Source organism: Anabas testudineus, chromosome 24, assembly GCF_900324465.2.
Source record: "Anabas testudineus chromosome 24, fAnaTes1.2, whole genome shotgun sequence".
Taxonomy (NCBI): Eukaryota; Metazoa; Chordata; class Actinopteri; order Anabantiformes; family Anabantidae; genus Anabas; species Anabas testudineus.
This window is the reverse complement of record NC_046632.1, coordinates 2,250,547-2,264,874: the sequence shown is the minus strand read 5'-3', so window position 1 is coordinate 2,264,874 and position 14,328 is coordinate 2,250,547. Positions and strand designations below refer to the sequence as shown.

The window sequence follows — 14,328 nt, the reverse complement described above, 5'->3', positions numbered from 1 at the left end:
TCCTTTTTAAACTGGAGAGGCGGAGAAAAGCCGGAGGAGGCCGGACACAAGGCCCGGAGGACCAGAGGAGAGGACATCAGGCCCCTAGACCAGCAAACAAACAAACAAACAGTACAGCCAAGCAAAGTGTATGATTTCATATAGATATTATTTTGAATATACAGCACTTGTAATCATCTTTTGGGGACAGTGGTGTGTTCCACATTCAATTCTACATGTCACAAGAATGATATTTACATTAGCACGGGTGCATCAGTGAAAAGGAGATTTACATTTTGTGAGACAAAAAGATGTAATTCAACTCACTTAATTCATCATGTGTTCAATCTCATTAGCAAAAGTAATGACTAGATCTTTTTAGTTCTAACCATTCTTTTCATAATCTGTCTCTCACGCTTCTCCAGCTTCATGGAAATGCAATACATAATCTCTGCTGTTATGTAAACATTCCCATTCAGTATAGTTTACAAAAGGTAAATAAATAAATACAATAAGGACTTTGAATACGTGACAAACTTATTATTATGACAAATAATAGGGATGGAGCCAGATTTTTCTGAAGCTTGTGGTGGCGTGAGCAGCTGGTCAGGTCCCTTGTGCCTGAAGCATTTCCTGTGTGAGAGCTGCCAAGTGCTTCATTTCAGCTAATACACGAGTCGGACTGCATTCCTCACGGCTGTGGCATTTGCTCTCTTTGTTTAACTTAACTACGAGCTATGAATCAGTTCATTTTAAACTAACACAGGTTGCTGCTCGGTATTAATATTAGGTCGTGGACAGTGCAAAAGAGGGGAAATTGATGTTTTGATGCTCTCGTTTCCACTGTAAGGCTGTGTCTAGTCAGAACTGAATCCAAGCTATGTGGTGTGACTTAACTTTTTAACTTTAAGGAATTACTGCATGTCAATCTTATGATTGTTAAGGTCAACATATTAATTTGACTGCACATTTAGTGGCCTGTTCTGCTTCTTTCTGCCCATCTTCATAGTCTTAAAGGGTCATTTTTAAACGTTCTCTTCATTATAATGGATTCTGCGGCAGCTAATGGTGTAATGTTACTGAGTACATTTACAACGCCAATTCCAAAAAAGACATTTACAGACTGTTGTTGAAATAAGAGGGTTAGGATGCTATACTGGTAAATGTGACCATGCCCCAACTTTTTTGAAGTGTGTTGCTGCCATGAATTTCAAAGTTACCTGATTTTTGTTTCTTCTAAGTTATATAAATTTAAACATTTGATATTTTTTCTATCTATTGTGAATAATATATGGGTTTATGACATTTGCAGATCATTGCATACTGTTTTTATGTAGATTTTACAGTGTCCCACCTTTTTGTACTTAGGTGCAGTTTTGAGGGATTTCTACTTCACTAGATTATTGACATTTACTGCTGCATACTTCACTGCATTTTAGTAGCAAATACCATACTTTTACTCCTCTGTATTTATTTATCTATCACTAGTTTCTTTTCTGAATCTGATTAATAGTACAATTGTATCAAACTATACAATCATAAGGATTCACTCATCAATTTGGTAAAATGTACAACCTACCCAGCAGCATGCAAAGTAATTCACATTTTAAATATTAGATTAAAGCACCAAAACAACATAGTTAATCATTAAGTCAGTTAATATATACTCCTTCAATTCCAGAGGCAACATTAATGTTAAACACAATGATGCATCAGGACTTATAATCCAATACCGCCATCTCCCTGGTTGTGAAATGAAGCCTTTTGCATAAAGTTTCCTTTACTTTTGTTACTCCAAGTATTTTTTGAGGTAATACTTAATACTTTTACTTAATATTTTAAAGACTTTTATTTGTAATCATAATAATAGGCTAATTCTACACTGTATAACCTCTTTTATGTTGCCATAAAATATCTGAGTACTTCTTAAGCCACTGCTAGTGATCCATAGCAATGTCTGAAGCCTCAGTGTGAGAGGATCAATAGAAGCCATGTGCATTGATTGACAGCCAAGCTATGTGGTCTCAAAAACATATGGAAGGGAAAATCTCTGCACTGTTGCCAGACTGTTCACTGAGTCTGGATCACAGAAACCTTAGTCAGCACCTGTCCACACTAACATAAGGTTTTCACTAAAACAAAATATTAAAACAACGTTACATTCTGCAGCTTTAGTTTGGCTGTTTGACCTTCATTGTGCAGACTGCTATTTGTACAGATTTTAATGCTAGATTGTTGTGTTTATATCAGTTTGTTAAAGCCAAAAGATTCCTCTGTGCTCACCTTAAATCTCAAGATTTTATTGATCAATGTGCAACCTGTGTAATTTGAAAGCCTGTAGTCCTTGTACACTGATAAATGTAAAAGAATTTGGTTTCAAATTAGTTTAGATACTTTCCATAGAAATGTGCAAAAGTGATTTGTTTGAAGTGGTGTAGCATTTGCACTATGTCTGTTTCCTCCCTGCAGGTTGTTATCATTGCTCTTTATAGTTAGACACATTCTTGGCACCTGTCACTGGCAGCAAAAAGAAACACAGTGTGATTCATTTTTGTCCATTGTCTATCTTGCTGTATCTGGGTCAGGTTCACAGAACAAGCAGATGTCCCCATTAACTACCAAGCATTCAGGGGGATGTAGTCTTTCCAGCAAGTCTAGGTTCCTTCACCCAGACCAAACTAGTTATTTTCTTTTTAACTCAGAATTTTGAATTGGTATCTGGTAATCTATATCCAGCCTATATTTGATATTCCTGGCCGGAAATGGGTTGTAGCCAGCTTCTCAACGCGTTTTATTTTGTAAGTAGAAACCGGAAGATGCTCCCCATGCGCTGGCCTCGTTGACGTAGATGATGCGTTACGTTATGTTATATATTTTCATAGCATCGTTGCTGCTAGCCGACTAACGTCTTGAAATAATATACACAGTAAGGTCTTTTTTTTTTTAAATATATGTTTAAGCGAGGACCAAAGGGAGCAGTTAAACATTTGCGGCAAGCTCATTAGATTAAAGTCGTCCTTGTGTTATTGGCCAGTGACAGCGAAAGACTAGCCTGTAAGCTAACGTGCTAACAGTAAGCGCAGCGTTACTTCTTGTCAACTTTATTTAATGAAGTGAGATCATAATATTTACGTGAAGAAGCTAAAGTCGTGTCGCTGGCACCTTGAGGTCACTACAGACACTAATGGTTGGACACAAGTGAAAGTAACATCCCTAACTAAGTAACTGACGTTAACGCTGGAGACATGAACATGCCGCTGGGGAGGAATGGGTTAATCGGGCTCGCTGTTGGAGCTACAGCTGGCTTGGGCTTGATCGCCTTCATAATTTACAGAGAGATCAGTAAGAGAAGACCCCAGAGAATGGCCATGGAGAGTCGGCCAGTCCCTCGGCTGTTAGACCAGGCGGATGGTGCAGTACTACTGCGGGCGACGCTGGATGCACAGGGTGGGTTGACTTTGCTCTGCCTGGGACTGATAACTCAATAGATACAGTAAGACAGAGGTAGATGTCATTGGTAGCTAAAAGAGATTTCACGTCATGATCCTTTATCTATTTGTAAAGAACTAGGCATTTTTGCAAGCAAGATTATTGTTGAAGATTTGAGGGGTCTCAATTAAAAACACTGAGAATCCTTAAATACTGTTAAACCCTGAAATGTAATTTAGATTCATATTCTACTAAAGTTGTTGCTGCTTATTGTTTTTTTTTTTTTTTTAAATAATCTGAGACCGGTTTTACTTTGGTGAGCATGTAAACGACTCCAGCGTGTCCTGCGTCTGCCTGGAAACATTTTGGGACCTTGCAGGAGATGCTGGAGGATGTAGATATGGTGAATGGCTAAATTACAAAAAAGTCCAAACCCACACATCTAACATGTTCTGTCCCCCCTCAGAGGAGGAGGCCCAGCAGCAGGCTCTGGCAGCGGTGGAGGCAGTAGTGCAAGGCCTGTCCCCAGAGCAGCAGCTGGAGCTCAGGAACCAGTTGGACCAGGTGTTGAACTGTGTGTCCTCTCTACGCTCAGAGGTGGCTGAGTTGAGGGGCGGCCTACAGGACATTGCCCTGCAGATAATCCAGGATGTCAAGTGAGTGTCAGGGGGGCTGAGCTGGGTATTTTTTGGCTTGTCTGTCAAAACTAAATTCTGGAGATGGTATATGATGGACAGTTTAAACACTGTCTCCATTTTGGGAGGGGACGTAAAGGTGGTGGAGAGGTGCAAATACCTGTGAGTTCATGTGGACAACAGACTGGACTAAAAACGCAACACAGAGGCTGTTTACAGGAAGGGACAGAGGAAAGCCTACTTCTTGAGGAAGCTTAGTTGCCTTAGTTTGTGCAACAAGATGTTGAAAATCTCTTACCAGTCTGTTGTAGCCAGTGTCATTTTCTTTGCTGCTGTCTGCTGGGGCAGCAGCTTCAGATCCGGGGACAACAACAAACTTAATAAACTGATCAGGAAAGTTGTGCTGGGGACTTCAGTGGAACCCGTGGTGCAGGTTGTTGAGAGGAGGTGCTGAACAAACTGCTAAACATCATGGAGTAAGGCTCATATCCTCTCCACAGCCTGCTGGTCAAACAGCAGAGCAGATAAGTGATAAGGAAAGGTACAGGAAGTCATTCTGCCACCAGCCATCACCCTGTACAATGACTATATTCAGACAGTAGAGAGCTCTGCTCCAGCCTAGCCAAACCAGCTAGTGACATATTCATTCATTTATTATATTGTATTATACGCATTTCAGCATTCCCAACCCCACCAGGGTTGTTTAGCTGAGTTTGTGTGTTGCTTCTCCTCCACATTCAGAAAAGGAGTTGAGGACAGTCAGCGGGTGCGTCGGCGCCGTCACTTCATCCACAGAGAACGCACTGACTCCACCAGCTCTAGCTCCATCTACTTCACTGCCAGCCAGGGCGTGGACAGTACTTATGAAGAAACCAGTGAAGGAGGGTATGACATGGGAGTTGGGGGTTTAAAAAAGTAGTATGTTGGCTAGTTTGTCTTTTGGTATATTGTTGGTATTTTGTACTTATTTCCTGTCATTAGTTTTGCTTTAAAGGACCCATTAGGTGTCTATTTCTATCTGTATGTTAGCTCAGTGATACAAGGCAAGAGTGAATCTCTAACAAACCTTTCAAGAGGGCAGTTTTAATTGGCTTCTTAACTGGTTTAAAACATTTAGGGTGGGTTTAATAGCTCTGTTTGGGGCATTAAGTAACACTGAGCAGCTCCACTGGAGCATTTGACTGGCACCTGTCCCACTCACCCAGACTAAATCCTGCTGAACCATGGCACCACTTTTCCATTTACATAATTTTCTCAACTAAATACATGGGATGACTGTCCATGTCTTTCCCAGGTACTCCACAGCCTATGCTGAGTCGGACTACACAGACCGGGACACAGACAGAGAGGAAGGCGAGCCGGAGCCTGAACAGGAGTCTGAGGACGAAGAAGAAGAAGACCGGAGCTGTGCCACAGTCCTCACCCTCAGGCAGGAGGACTCTCAGGACGAGGACGTGGAGGAAGACAGGGGGCTGGAGGAGGAGGAAGAGGAACGTGATGAGGGGAGGTTGCAGGAGGTGACTGAAGTTCCCAGTGGGGAGCTGGCTCTCCTCCTGGCTCAGAGCGACATCCTTCACACAGGAGGAGCCAGCTTGAAGTCAGAGGGCTTTAGACTGCTGCTGGACAACAGAGCAGAGGTGAGGAACACGAATCACTGCTCACATGGCAATAGGCTGGAGCTTAGAACAATAAGACCATTAATTATTGAAGATTAGATATCGCAGCAGTTAAAGGAACATATATCATTAAAGAACCCTGAGATGTCCTGGAAAATAATCAAACATTAAATGTTAATATTTCTACTTCTATCATTAAATAATAAACAATATATTGGCAGAATAATCAGCACCACGCTGTGGGGTGAACATCTAAAATGGGTGGAAAAGTAATGTGATTACAGTAACATGTACTTAACTAATGAATGACTCCGATCACTGATGGGTTTTTATCATCCTGTATCCTCAGTATGGAGACAGCAGGGAGTTTCTATGGCGACTGGCTCGGGCTTACACTGACATGTACAATTGCACCCAAGATAAACAAGAGAAGAAGATGTATGCACAGCAAGGTATTGCACACACACACACACACACACACACACACACACACACACACACACACTCTCCAATATAGTAATCATTAATAAATCATTGTATAAGATAAGCGGACTCACTTGCATTATTTAAAAGGACACGTTTACAAGTGCTGAGCTAGGAAGTAAAGTGTCAGCTGGTGTTGCAGGTCGAGAGGAGGCGGAGCTGGCCCTGAAGAAGAACGGACTGAACGCAGAGTGTCACAAATGGTAAGACGACAGTCACTGAACCTTTAGCTAACGTTTCTGTGGTTGTGGTTCGATGCCACTGATACAGCGTGCTTCTGTCTGCAGGTTTGCTGTGCTGACGGGACTGACCTGCGAGCATGAGAGCATGCATGGCAAACTGAAGAGCAGCCACGTGTTGAAGGTAACTCTGACACATTTAGTATATTTCAAATATACTTTTAGCTCGGTTTGGTTTGGTTCTGATCGTTGGACTCGTGTAGAGAACTTTAATGATGGCTTCTGTCCACTCAGGAGCACCTGGACAGAGCCATCGCCCTCAGAGACGACGATCCCATGTGTTTCTACCTGCTGGGTAAATGGTGTTATGAGGTAAGAAGCTGGTTTAAACATCCAAACATCCAAAGTGTAAATACTGTGAACTAAAGGCAGCCACATCTGCCCCATGTTTCTGCAGGTAGCCACTCTGGACTGGTTGGAGAAGAAGGCGGCTGCTGCCCTGTACCAGAGCCCCCCCTCCTCCACACTACACGACGCCCTGGAATACTTCCTCAAGGTACACTCCCACAGACCTCGACAGTATTTACAACCCTTTATTCTTGCTCTGGTCTTACAGGGTAAATGTAACTACAGATGGAAAAGGGACAATACTAATCAAACAAAGCTCCACCCAAAGTTGGAAATCTGACTTCAGGGAGCATTTCAATTTAGTTTTCTGACTGGGAACTTTGGAAATCTTGCAGCAGTCATTTTCTCATCCGTAAACAGGAAGCACTGCATTGCACTGGATAGATTTATACACTTAACATCAACATTTTATAGGGGTCAGATTGATGTCAGATCCAGTAATGGTGTACAACAGGTTCCTAGCTGGAATCAAACCCGAAACATGGTGGTATGAGTGTTATATAAAGCACTCAGCACTCCTGGGTCGTCACTGTTCATTTTCTATTAAACGTTTTCACTCGTGTGTCCAGGCAGAGGAACTCAGTCCTGGTTTCTCCAAGACAGTGAGACTGTACATCGCAAAGGTAAACATCATCATATCCAGCCAGTCCACCACATACACACAACACATGACCCTCTAAATGACTAAACCATGGCACAATTCATCACATTTGCTGTGACTGTGAACACTGTAACACTTCAATCACGGTGTTTTACTCATAGTGTCACAAGGAGCTCGGAAACTTATCTGAGGCCACAAACTGGACTGAGCTGGCCCTGAAGACGCCCTCAAACACTAATGATGTAAGAGCACATCAAGTCCTTGAGTTTGGAGCGTTGAATACTAAGTTTGAAGGAAAAATATGTGTACATGCAGTTTTATTAGTATTCATTGTTGCTCTTTATTTCCAAGGATGAAGAAACAGCTAAGCTGGAGACTCAGCTCCGTCTCTCAGCTGACAGGAAAATCTGACCACGCTCTACTGGGATCCAGCAGATCTGGTGAGCTGCTCTAGCTAACAGTGATCCTTCAATCAGATGGGATCAAGTGGCAAATTGCTAATTCTGTCTGGGAGTCTCGCGAATGAAAACTGATGAGATGGACTCTGACGACAGCTGGAGACGTCTGAAGGTCTGCAACCTTTGCCTCCCCCTAACCTAACCTAACAAGTTACCTCTGCCTCTTCCTGAGCTCCACGTCGTGTCAGCTCTCAGAGAGCCTTCCTTTCTCCCTCTCTTCATGGATCTGTGTGTTATTCTGTCACTGTGAAATGATATGGAGTTTACTGATGTTTATTTATTTTTTGCTAACTTTATTATGGCCTAATTGAGTCCGCATCACCCAGTAAATATATCTTGTTTTGTATGTGGTTTCTTATCTATGGTGTTTTTAAAGGAGTGGTTCAGGATTTGTCCAACTGGTCTCAATCCAACACTGAGGTGCTTCTGTGTGACAGCTAGAATGTGACTACACAAGAACGTGGGGTGAGCAGGCACCTGCAGTTATTTTCAACAGTTTGACGGCAGAGGGTCGTCTTCTTCTGGCTTTTCACAAACATGTCAGAGTAAATGAGAAACAGCACAGATTAATAGTTGTGCCGGCCTGAGTTAGAGTTTTATTAAATTATTACAACTATAAAAACAGCAGAAATACTCAATCTGCAAGTAGAAATGTTGCAAATTAGCAAGCTGTCGAATAATAAGCTCAACTTTTGTACGGCGTCGTGGTTTTCTGGGCAACTGTTGTAGAGACCTATTGTCATGTAAGTATAAGCACTGTATTAAGACCAGCTTGAACATTTTCAAACCATTGCTTTATGATTTATTTGCCTAATGACTGATTAAACATGAACACATTTGAATTACCATTCAGCACCATTGTCTTAAAACTACAGGAATACTTTAAGGATCACTCTTCCCTTTAGTGATGTGTAGGTCGTTTTGCTTTCTTACAAATCCTGGAACTATCTGCATGGGCAGCTGTTACTGGAGGGACGATAGTTTATAGATTGATGCAGGTGTTTCAGCCTATTCTTTATAGTTATTATTATTCCAACATGCTTCTAACACCTGACCGTGTGATGACCTCTAAGCTGTGGGGGGTATTCCATATTTACTGCTACACTGCAGATGTGACACTGACAAATGTGAGAGTAACATGATAGGGAACCAGTTTGTTCAGGGATGTTTTAAGAGGCAACAAATGCATCTAATGAACTTGTCCAGTGAATGAAAAGTGATTGTTGTTGTTTGTATTGTGCACATTCCATCTCAGCGTCACCCACATTTCCACTGACTGTTGTACCCTAATCTTCCTTTGAGTGCATATTTGCTGCCTTTGAATTTTGTGTGTTCACATTCCTGATAATTCCTGAAAGTAAAAGTGAAGCTGCAGTATTTAATTTTATTGGTGATCTAACATAACTTCAATGGCACTTTGCATTTTCTGCAGTGAGCTCGGTGGATAAGTCATGTTAAATAAAACAATAACACTTATGTGAAACATGGATTATTTAATAAAATTCTTTTTCTTTTGTATTTCTGTCTTGGAAAATTTGTATCTTTAAATGATGTGTAACATCACGATGTGCCTCATACACAGCAAAGTGCACTACACGGCTTGTTCTGGCAGCTGTAAATCATACCCAGTATTAAATCTCAACAGTTTGTGCTACAGTTCCACTTCTGTGGGATCAGATGGGCTGCCCCTCGCTCCCCTCACAGATCTGAGCCTTGGGCCCCATCACCGTGAGCCCTGTCCTTCCTTGAATTACGTTTCTAGGTACTGACCACTACATACTAGAGTACAAGACGAGATGCTCTGACCAGTCATCACTTGTCAAAGTCGCTCAGATCCTTGTTTCTTGTTTCCAGCAAATACACTAAGAACTGACTGCTCACTTGCTGCCTAATATATCCCACCAGAAGCTGTCGGTGGTTTTAATGTGGAGATCAGTGTTTAATACTTCACACAGCATCAAGTCCTGCCATGATGCTGCAGCTGACAACTGAAACAAAGATAAAAATAATAGTAAAAGAAATTTAATTAAGTTATAAAGTTTATATACAGAAAAGTCTGGTAAAGACAAACAGAAAAGGAATAATTGAAGTTGGAAAGTATAACAGCACTGCTTTCATTGCAAAATGTGTTTAGCTGCATCCCCAGAAAACAAAGAAGAAAAAAAAAAGGGGCTGCCAAACGTCAGAAGATAGTTTTTACATTTCTGAACCAGTCCACTGATGAAACTACACAAGAGCACCGCATTCAACAAAGGAACAAACTAGAAAGCTTTTTTATCTTATCACAACTTCTCATAATTATGAGATCTTACACTCTAAATTATGAGATCAAATAATTATGGGATAAACTTGTTAATGTGAGCAGGTGTTTTACTAATTATAAACTAAAGGGCTCATCAGAAGGAAAAGTTTAAAATCTTTTTTTTTTTTTAAGTGGACGTTGAATACAATCTCATATTGAACCTTTCTGGCAGTTATGTAAATTCTGTGTCATAATTCTGAGATACCAATATCACTGTAGTGAAATAGTCTCTCACAAGAGCACAGCACATCTAACAATAGCAAGAAAAGATCTCCTTTCTCCTTTGTTGCAGTGTGACGACAGTAAACACGTCTTTTCATTTCCTCCGTGAGGACAAAGCCAAAGTCCAATATCACATTAACTCCTGACCGTCACCACTCTCCCCGTAGGGATCATCGCAGTTACCCAAGAATCTGTTGTTCTGTGTGAAGGTAGCGATGTGGGTGAAGGCTGCACATTTCAACAGTCCAAGAGTCGAGTTTGCAGGAGTGCATGAAGTCGCCTCTCCACCCCCTGCTGCTTCCTGCCTCTCCGCCCGCTCAGTCCTTAGCGTCGCCCACTCCGTCAGCATTGATGGCGAACATGGCCTCAGCCTCAGGCAGGCAGGGCGAGTCGTAGATCTTACAAATCCTCGTCTCCCCTCGGCCTTTTCTCAGGTACAGTCTGCAACGATGAGACCAATTGAATCAAAGCATCATGTTAGGATGTTACACAAAGTGTCGGCACGCTGTGGAGATGAAGACAAACTGCTTCACTCACCGTGTGGTGGAGGCATGAGCCAGAATGTTGCCCCCAATTGGTTTCTTGGGATCTGCAGAAAACATGGCTGCTCCGTCCACCTGGGCTACAACCTGGTTGGTTATCACCACGGCAACACCGAACTGTTGTGACAAAAAGGTGTGACATAAATATTCATGGTGCATAAATGTCCAATTTAACACGCATTATGTATGTGAGCACAAATCATAAGACCACTAGACTAGACTCTGAGAGGACCCAGACCTCATCTGCCAGTCTGAGCAGCATGCGCAGGAAACGCCCCAGGTGTCCCTGTCTGGCCGACAGCTCTCCTCTGCCTGAGTAGTCTGTTCTGTACAGAGCAGTGGCGCTGTCCACGATGAGCAGAGCGTACCTGACACACAGGGACACAGAGTGAGCAGTGAACAGTGGACAGGATACAGGTGCACTCTGTTTTATTGAGACAAGTGTCAGACAAAAATAAAAGCATCTTGTGTCTGTATATCTCTTAGTCAAATTAGAACTCTGCATTTAGGGAATGGAAGTAGCAAAAAGAATTGTGGGTAATGTAGTTAAGTTTAGCAAAGTAACCCCTTTGGCTGGTCCACAATAGAGTATGGATTGTGAACATATTTCCTGATCCAAGCCCTAGTGCTTGAGTCTGAGGAAGCCAGTGTCCTGAACCTGAACATTGCCTTCTGAACACCACCTGAACCTTTCACTGGTTCGTGCAAAACATTAACATCTAAGGTTATTAGCGAAAGCGTCATAAATTTTATGTATGATTATAAAAAATATCATTCTGTGCTGACTGACCTGGACTCGGCCATCATAGCTGATGCTTGATACAGCAGCTGGGTCTGGTGGTCTGTGTTGAAAGCTCGGGCGTAGGCCACGTTGTCCAGAACATCACTGCCGACCAGCCCATACCTAATAACACAGAGAAGGAACATCAAGTCAAAATCCAAAATGTTTCCCTGAGGAGGGAAAAAACACACCGGCGACCCTCACAGTACAACCAGCAGCTTTGTTGCTGTGGCCGTCCTGGTGCGTCTTCAATTAGCTGACTCACCTCTCAGCTACAGCGAGGAGCCTCTCTGGTCTGAAGGTTCCCTCTGTGTCGATGTACATGGCTTTACCTTCTCCACCCCCCTGATCGATGGGCAGCTGAAGACAGAGTTTAGAGTTTTGAAGTACTTTGTACTTTATTTAGAACAAGAAGTGCACACCTTCGAGACATGTCATAACTAGATGTCATTATAATATTTTAATTGTCTGTATAATCATTTAATATAGTTAACATTAGAAAACCTATTCAGGGACTGTTAGAGTTCAAGGACACATATTATGTGTTGAGTACCACAGAAAGTACAACAGAAAAAGTCCACAGGGTACCTTTTGATTTGAGTTTCAAGAAGTATATTCAGTTTGAATCTTGCTCAGCTCTGCCACTGAGGCTTTCTCAGCAGGAGAACTCAGCGGTCAGTTTAAGACTCTACCTGACAGGTGACTGCGAGCGTGTGGCACAGCTGGGTCTTCCCCGTCCTAAACTCTCCAAACATCTCTGTGATGGAGCCTGTTTCAATCCCCCCTGCAGGGCACACACAAAGTCAAATTTAATTAATACTTTTGTTCCCGTCTTCAAGTCCTGTGTACACCTAACAAGCACAGGTCGGTCCGGTCAAGCTGACCTTGTAGTAGTTTGTCAAGCTCTTTGGAGCCTGTTGAGATCTGGATGATCTCCGCTCTCCTCTGGTGGAACTCGGTAGCAGTGGTGAAGCCCATTGGCACCAGTTTGGCAGCTTCAGCCTGGCAAGGAAGGAAAGAATTACATTTAAAAACGAGCAGCTCAATAAAAATCCCAGCTGAGGAGAAACTCTCCTCTCCTCTTGATAAAACTATTATATCTAAACATTGGTCCAACAGTGGATTTCCTGCAGACAATTTTGGTGAAAGCTTTTGGTGACAATGGAAAACATTTTCTCACTAGGATCTTATCAGCTTTGGCCTCACTAATGCCCTTGATGTTAAGCAGCTCCTTCTTGGGTGCGTACGCCACGGCCTCAATGGTATGGAAACCCGCATCCTCCAGCTTCTTGATGTCGCTGGCACTGACTCCACATTGCTGCAGTAGGAGACAGTGGACAATGTCATATTTGAATCTTCCATCAAAAGTAAACACGCCCAAAGGTGAATCATGAGTCTGTATACTGTACCTCTTATTATCTGTACATCATTTTATTACACACAGAAACTCAAATCAACGACTCATACCTCCAGTCTGTTCAGAGGCTGTGGCCCGTAGTTTTCTTCCTCCTCTACCTCCGCCTCCACCCTGGACTCGCTCCTCATAGCCATGGTCTGAATGGGAAAACATGGAGGAGAGAGGCAAAGAAACCTCAGTGTGATCTGTGTGATAGCTGAGCCATGATGACAATACGTGTTGTCGATATTCCTCCGTTTTTCCTTCCTGATCTTAGACACTGGGTGACAGCTAAGGGAAACCTTTTTTTTTAAACTTCGACCACACTGTTCACCTAATAGTAAAGTTGTGTACTTTACGGTACTTATTTAACCGTGAGAAAAATACAGCAAGTACACCTTTTAGTATCATAATTGGTGTAACGGACATTACAGACCAGCTTTATTTACCGTCTCATTAGCATTTCTACACTTTTAGCTAATAAAGCCATTCACGCTAGCTAATTAGCATTAGCGCTGTTTTGCATCAATTCGCTACTTCAACCGTAGCGCTAACGTTACCCGCCAGCTGACAACGCTTTAACACCCAAGATAACCAAGTTCAACACACGTTAATACACACACCAGCTGTATTCTAGTGATTTGCAATCTAAACTGCTTTTGTTAGTCAGTGGAGGTTTTACCTACTTGATAGTTTAACTTTTCCTCGAACCTCTTGTTGTTCGATAACCAAAGCTCCCGCGCGCAACGCACTAGTGAAACGGAATGACGTTGCACGTAATGACACCGCCTCCTTTGTCTCATCTCCATGCTGATTGGTCGAGGGTCAAACCAGGAAATGAGCCGATCCATCCTTCAGAATAAAAGCTGAGAATGGAATTTTGAAAGCTCAAACAAGTGGTATATTGTGTAATCGACATGTAATACAGTGTAAAACATGTGTTGTGTTTGTTTCATATGCTTATTAAATAGGTTTTGTGTCATTTTTTTTTAAAAAGGAAAGTTGTTCAAGACGTTGATAAGAACAAAAAGACAGGAGCAGAGCTGGAGATGTTGAGACAAAAGACAGGAGCAGAGCTGGAGATGTTGAGACAAAAGACAGGAGCAGAGCTGGAGATATTGAGCTTCTCTTTGGTAATGTGATGACGATGGTCCATCAGAGGGACAGTCCATGTCTGATGTCTTGGAGATAAAGTCAGAGAGGCCACATTGAGGTGGTTTGGACATGTTCAGAGGACAGATTGTGATCATATCAGTAAACTGATGCTGAGGTTGGAGCTGCCAGGCAGGAGGTGGAG

At 42.4% G+C, this 14,328-nt stretch overlaps 2 protein-coding genes across 2 annotated transcripts; one reads left to right on the top strand and one right to left on the bottom strand.

Annotated features, from left to right (window-relative positions):
• Positions 1-2,786: 2,786 nt before the first annotated feature.
• On the top strand, positions 2,787-9,306 carry rmdn3 (regulator of microtubule dynamics 3). The gene is made up of 12 exons (XM_026341985.1): positions 2,787-3,426; positions 3,875-4,064; positions 4,785-4,928; positions 5,338-5,680; positions 6,009-6,111; positions 6,285-6,345; positions 6,430-6,505; positions 6,616-6,693; positions 6,779-6,877; positions 7,299-7,352; positions 7,492-7,572; positions 7,682-9,306. Exons 1-12 carry the CDS (start codon positions 3,225-3,227, stop codon positions 7,739-7,741), a joined length of 1,491 nt encoding a protein of 496 aa, XP_026197770.1. The 5' UTR covers positions 2,787-3,224; the 3' UTR covers positions 7,742-9,306.
• Positions 9,307-9,353: 47 nt separating this feature from the next.
• Positions 9,354-13,845, bottom strand: rad51 (RAD51 recombinase). The gene is made up of 10 exons (XM_026340692.1): positions 13,718-13,845; positions 13,103-13,189; positions 12,816-12,953; positions 12,520-12,637; positions 12,328-12,419; positions 11,901-11,995; positions 11,645-11,758; positions 11,093-11,222; positions 10,850-10,971; positions 9,354-10,753 (listed from the first exon to the last, which is right to left on the bottom strand). Exons 1-10 carry the CDS (start codon positions 13,838-13,840, stop codon positions 10,630-10,632), a joined length of 1,143 nt encoding a protein of 380 aa, XP_026196477.1. The 5' UTR covers positions 13,841-13,845; the 3' UTR covers positions 9,354-10,629.
• Between the last annotated feature and the right edge of the window lie 483 nt (positions 13,846-14,328).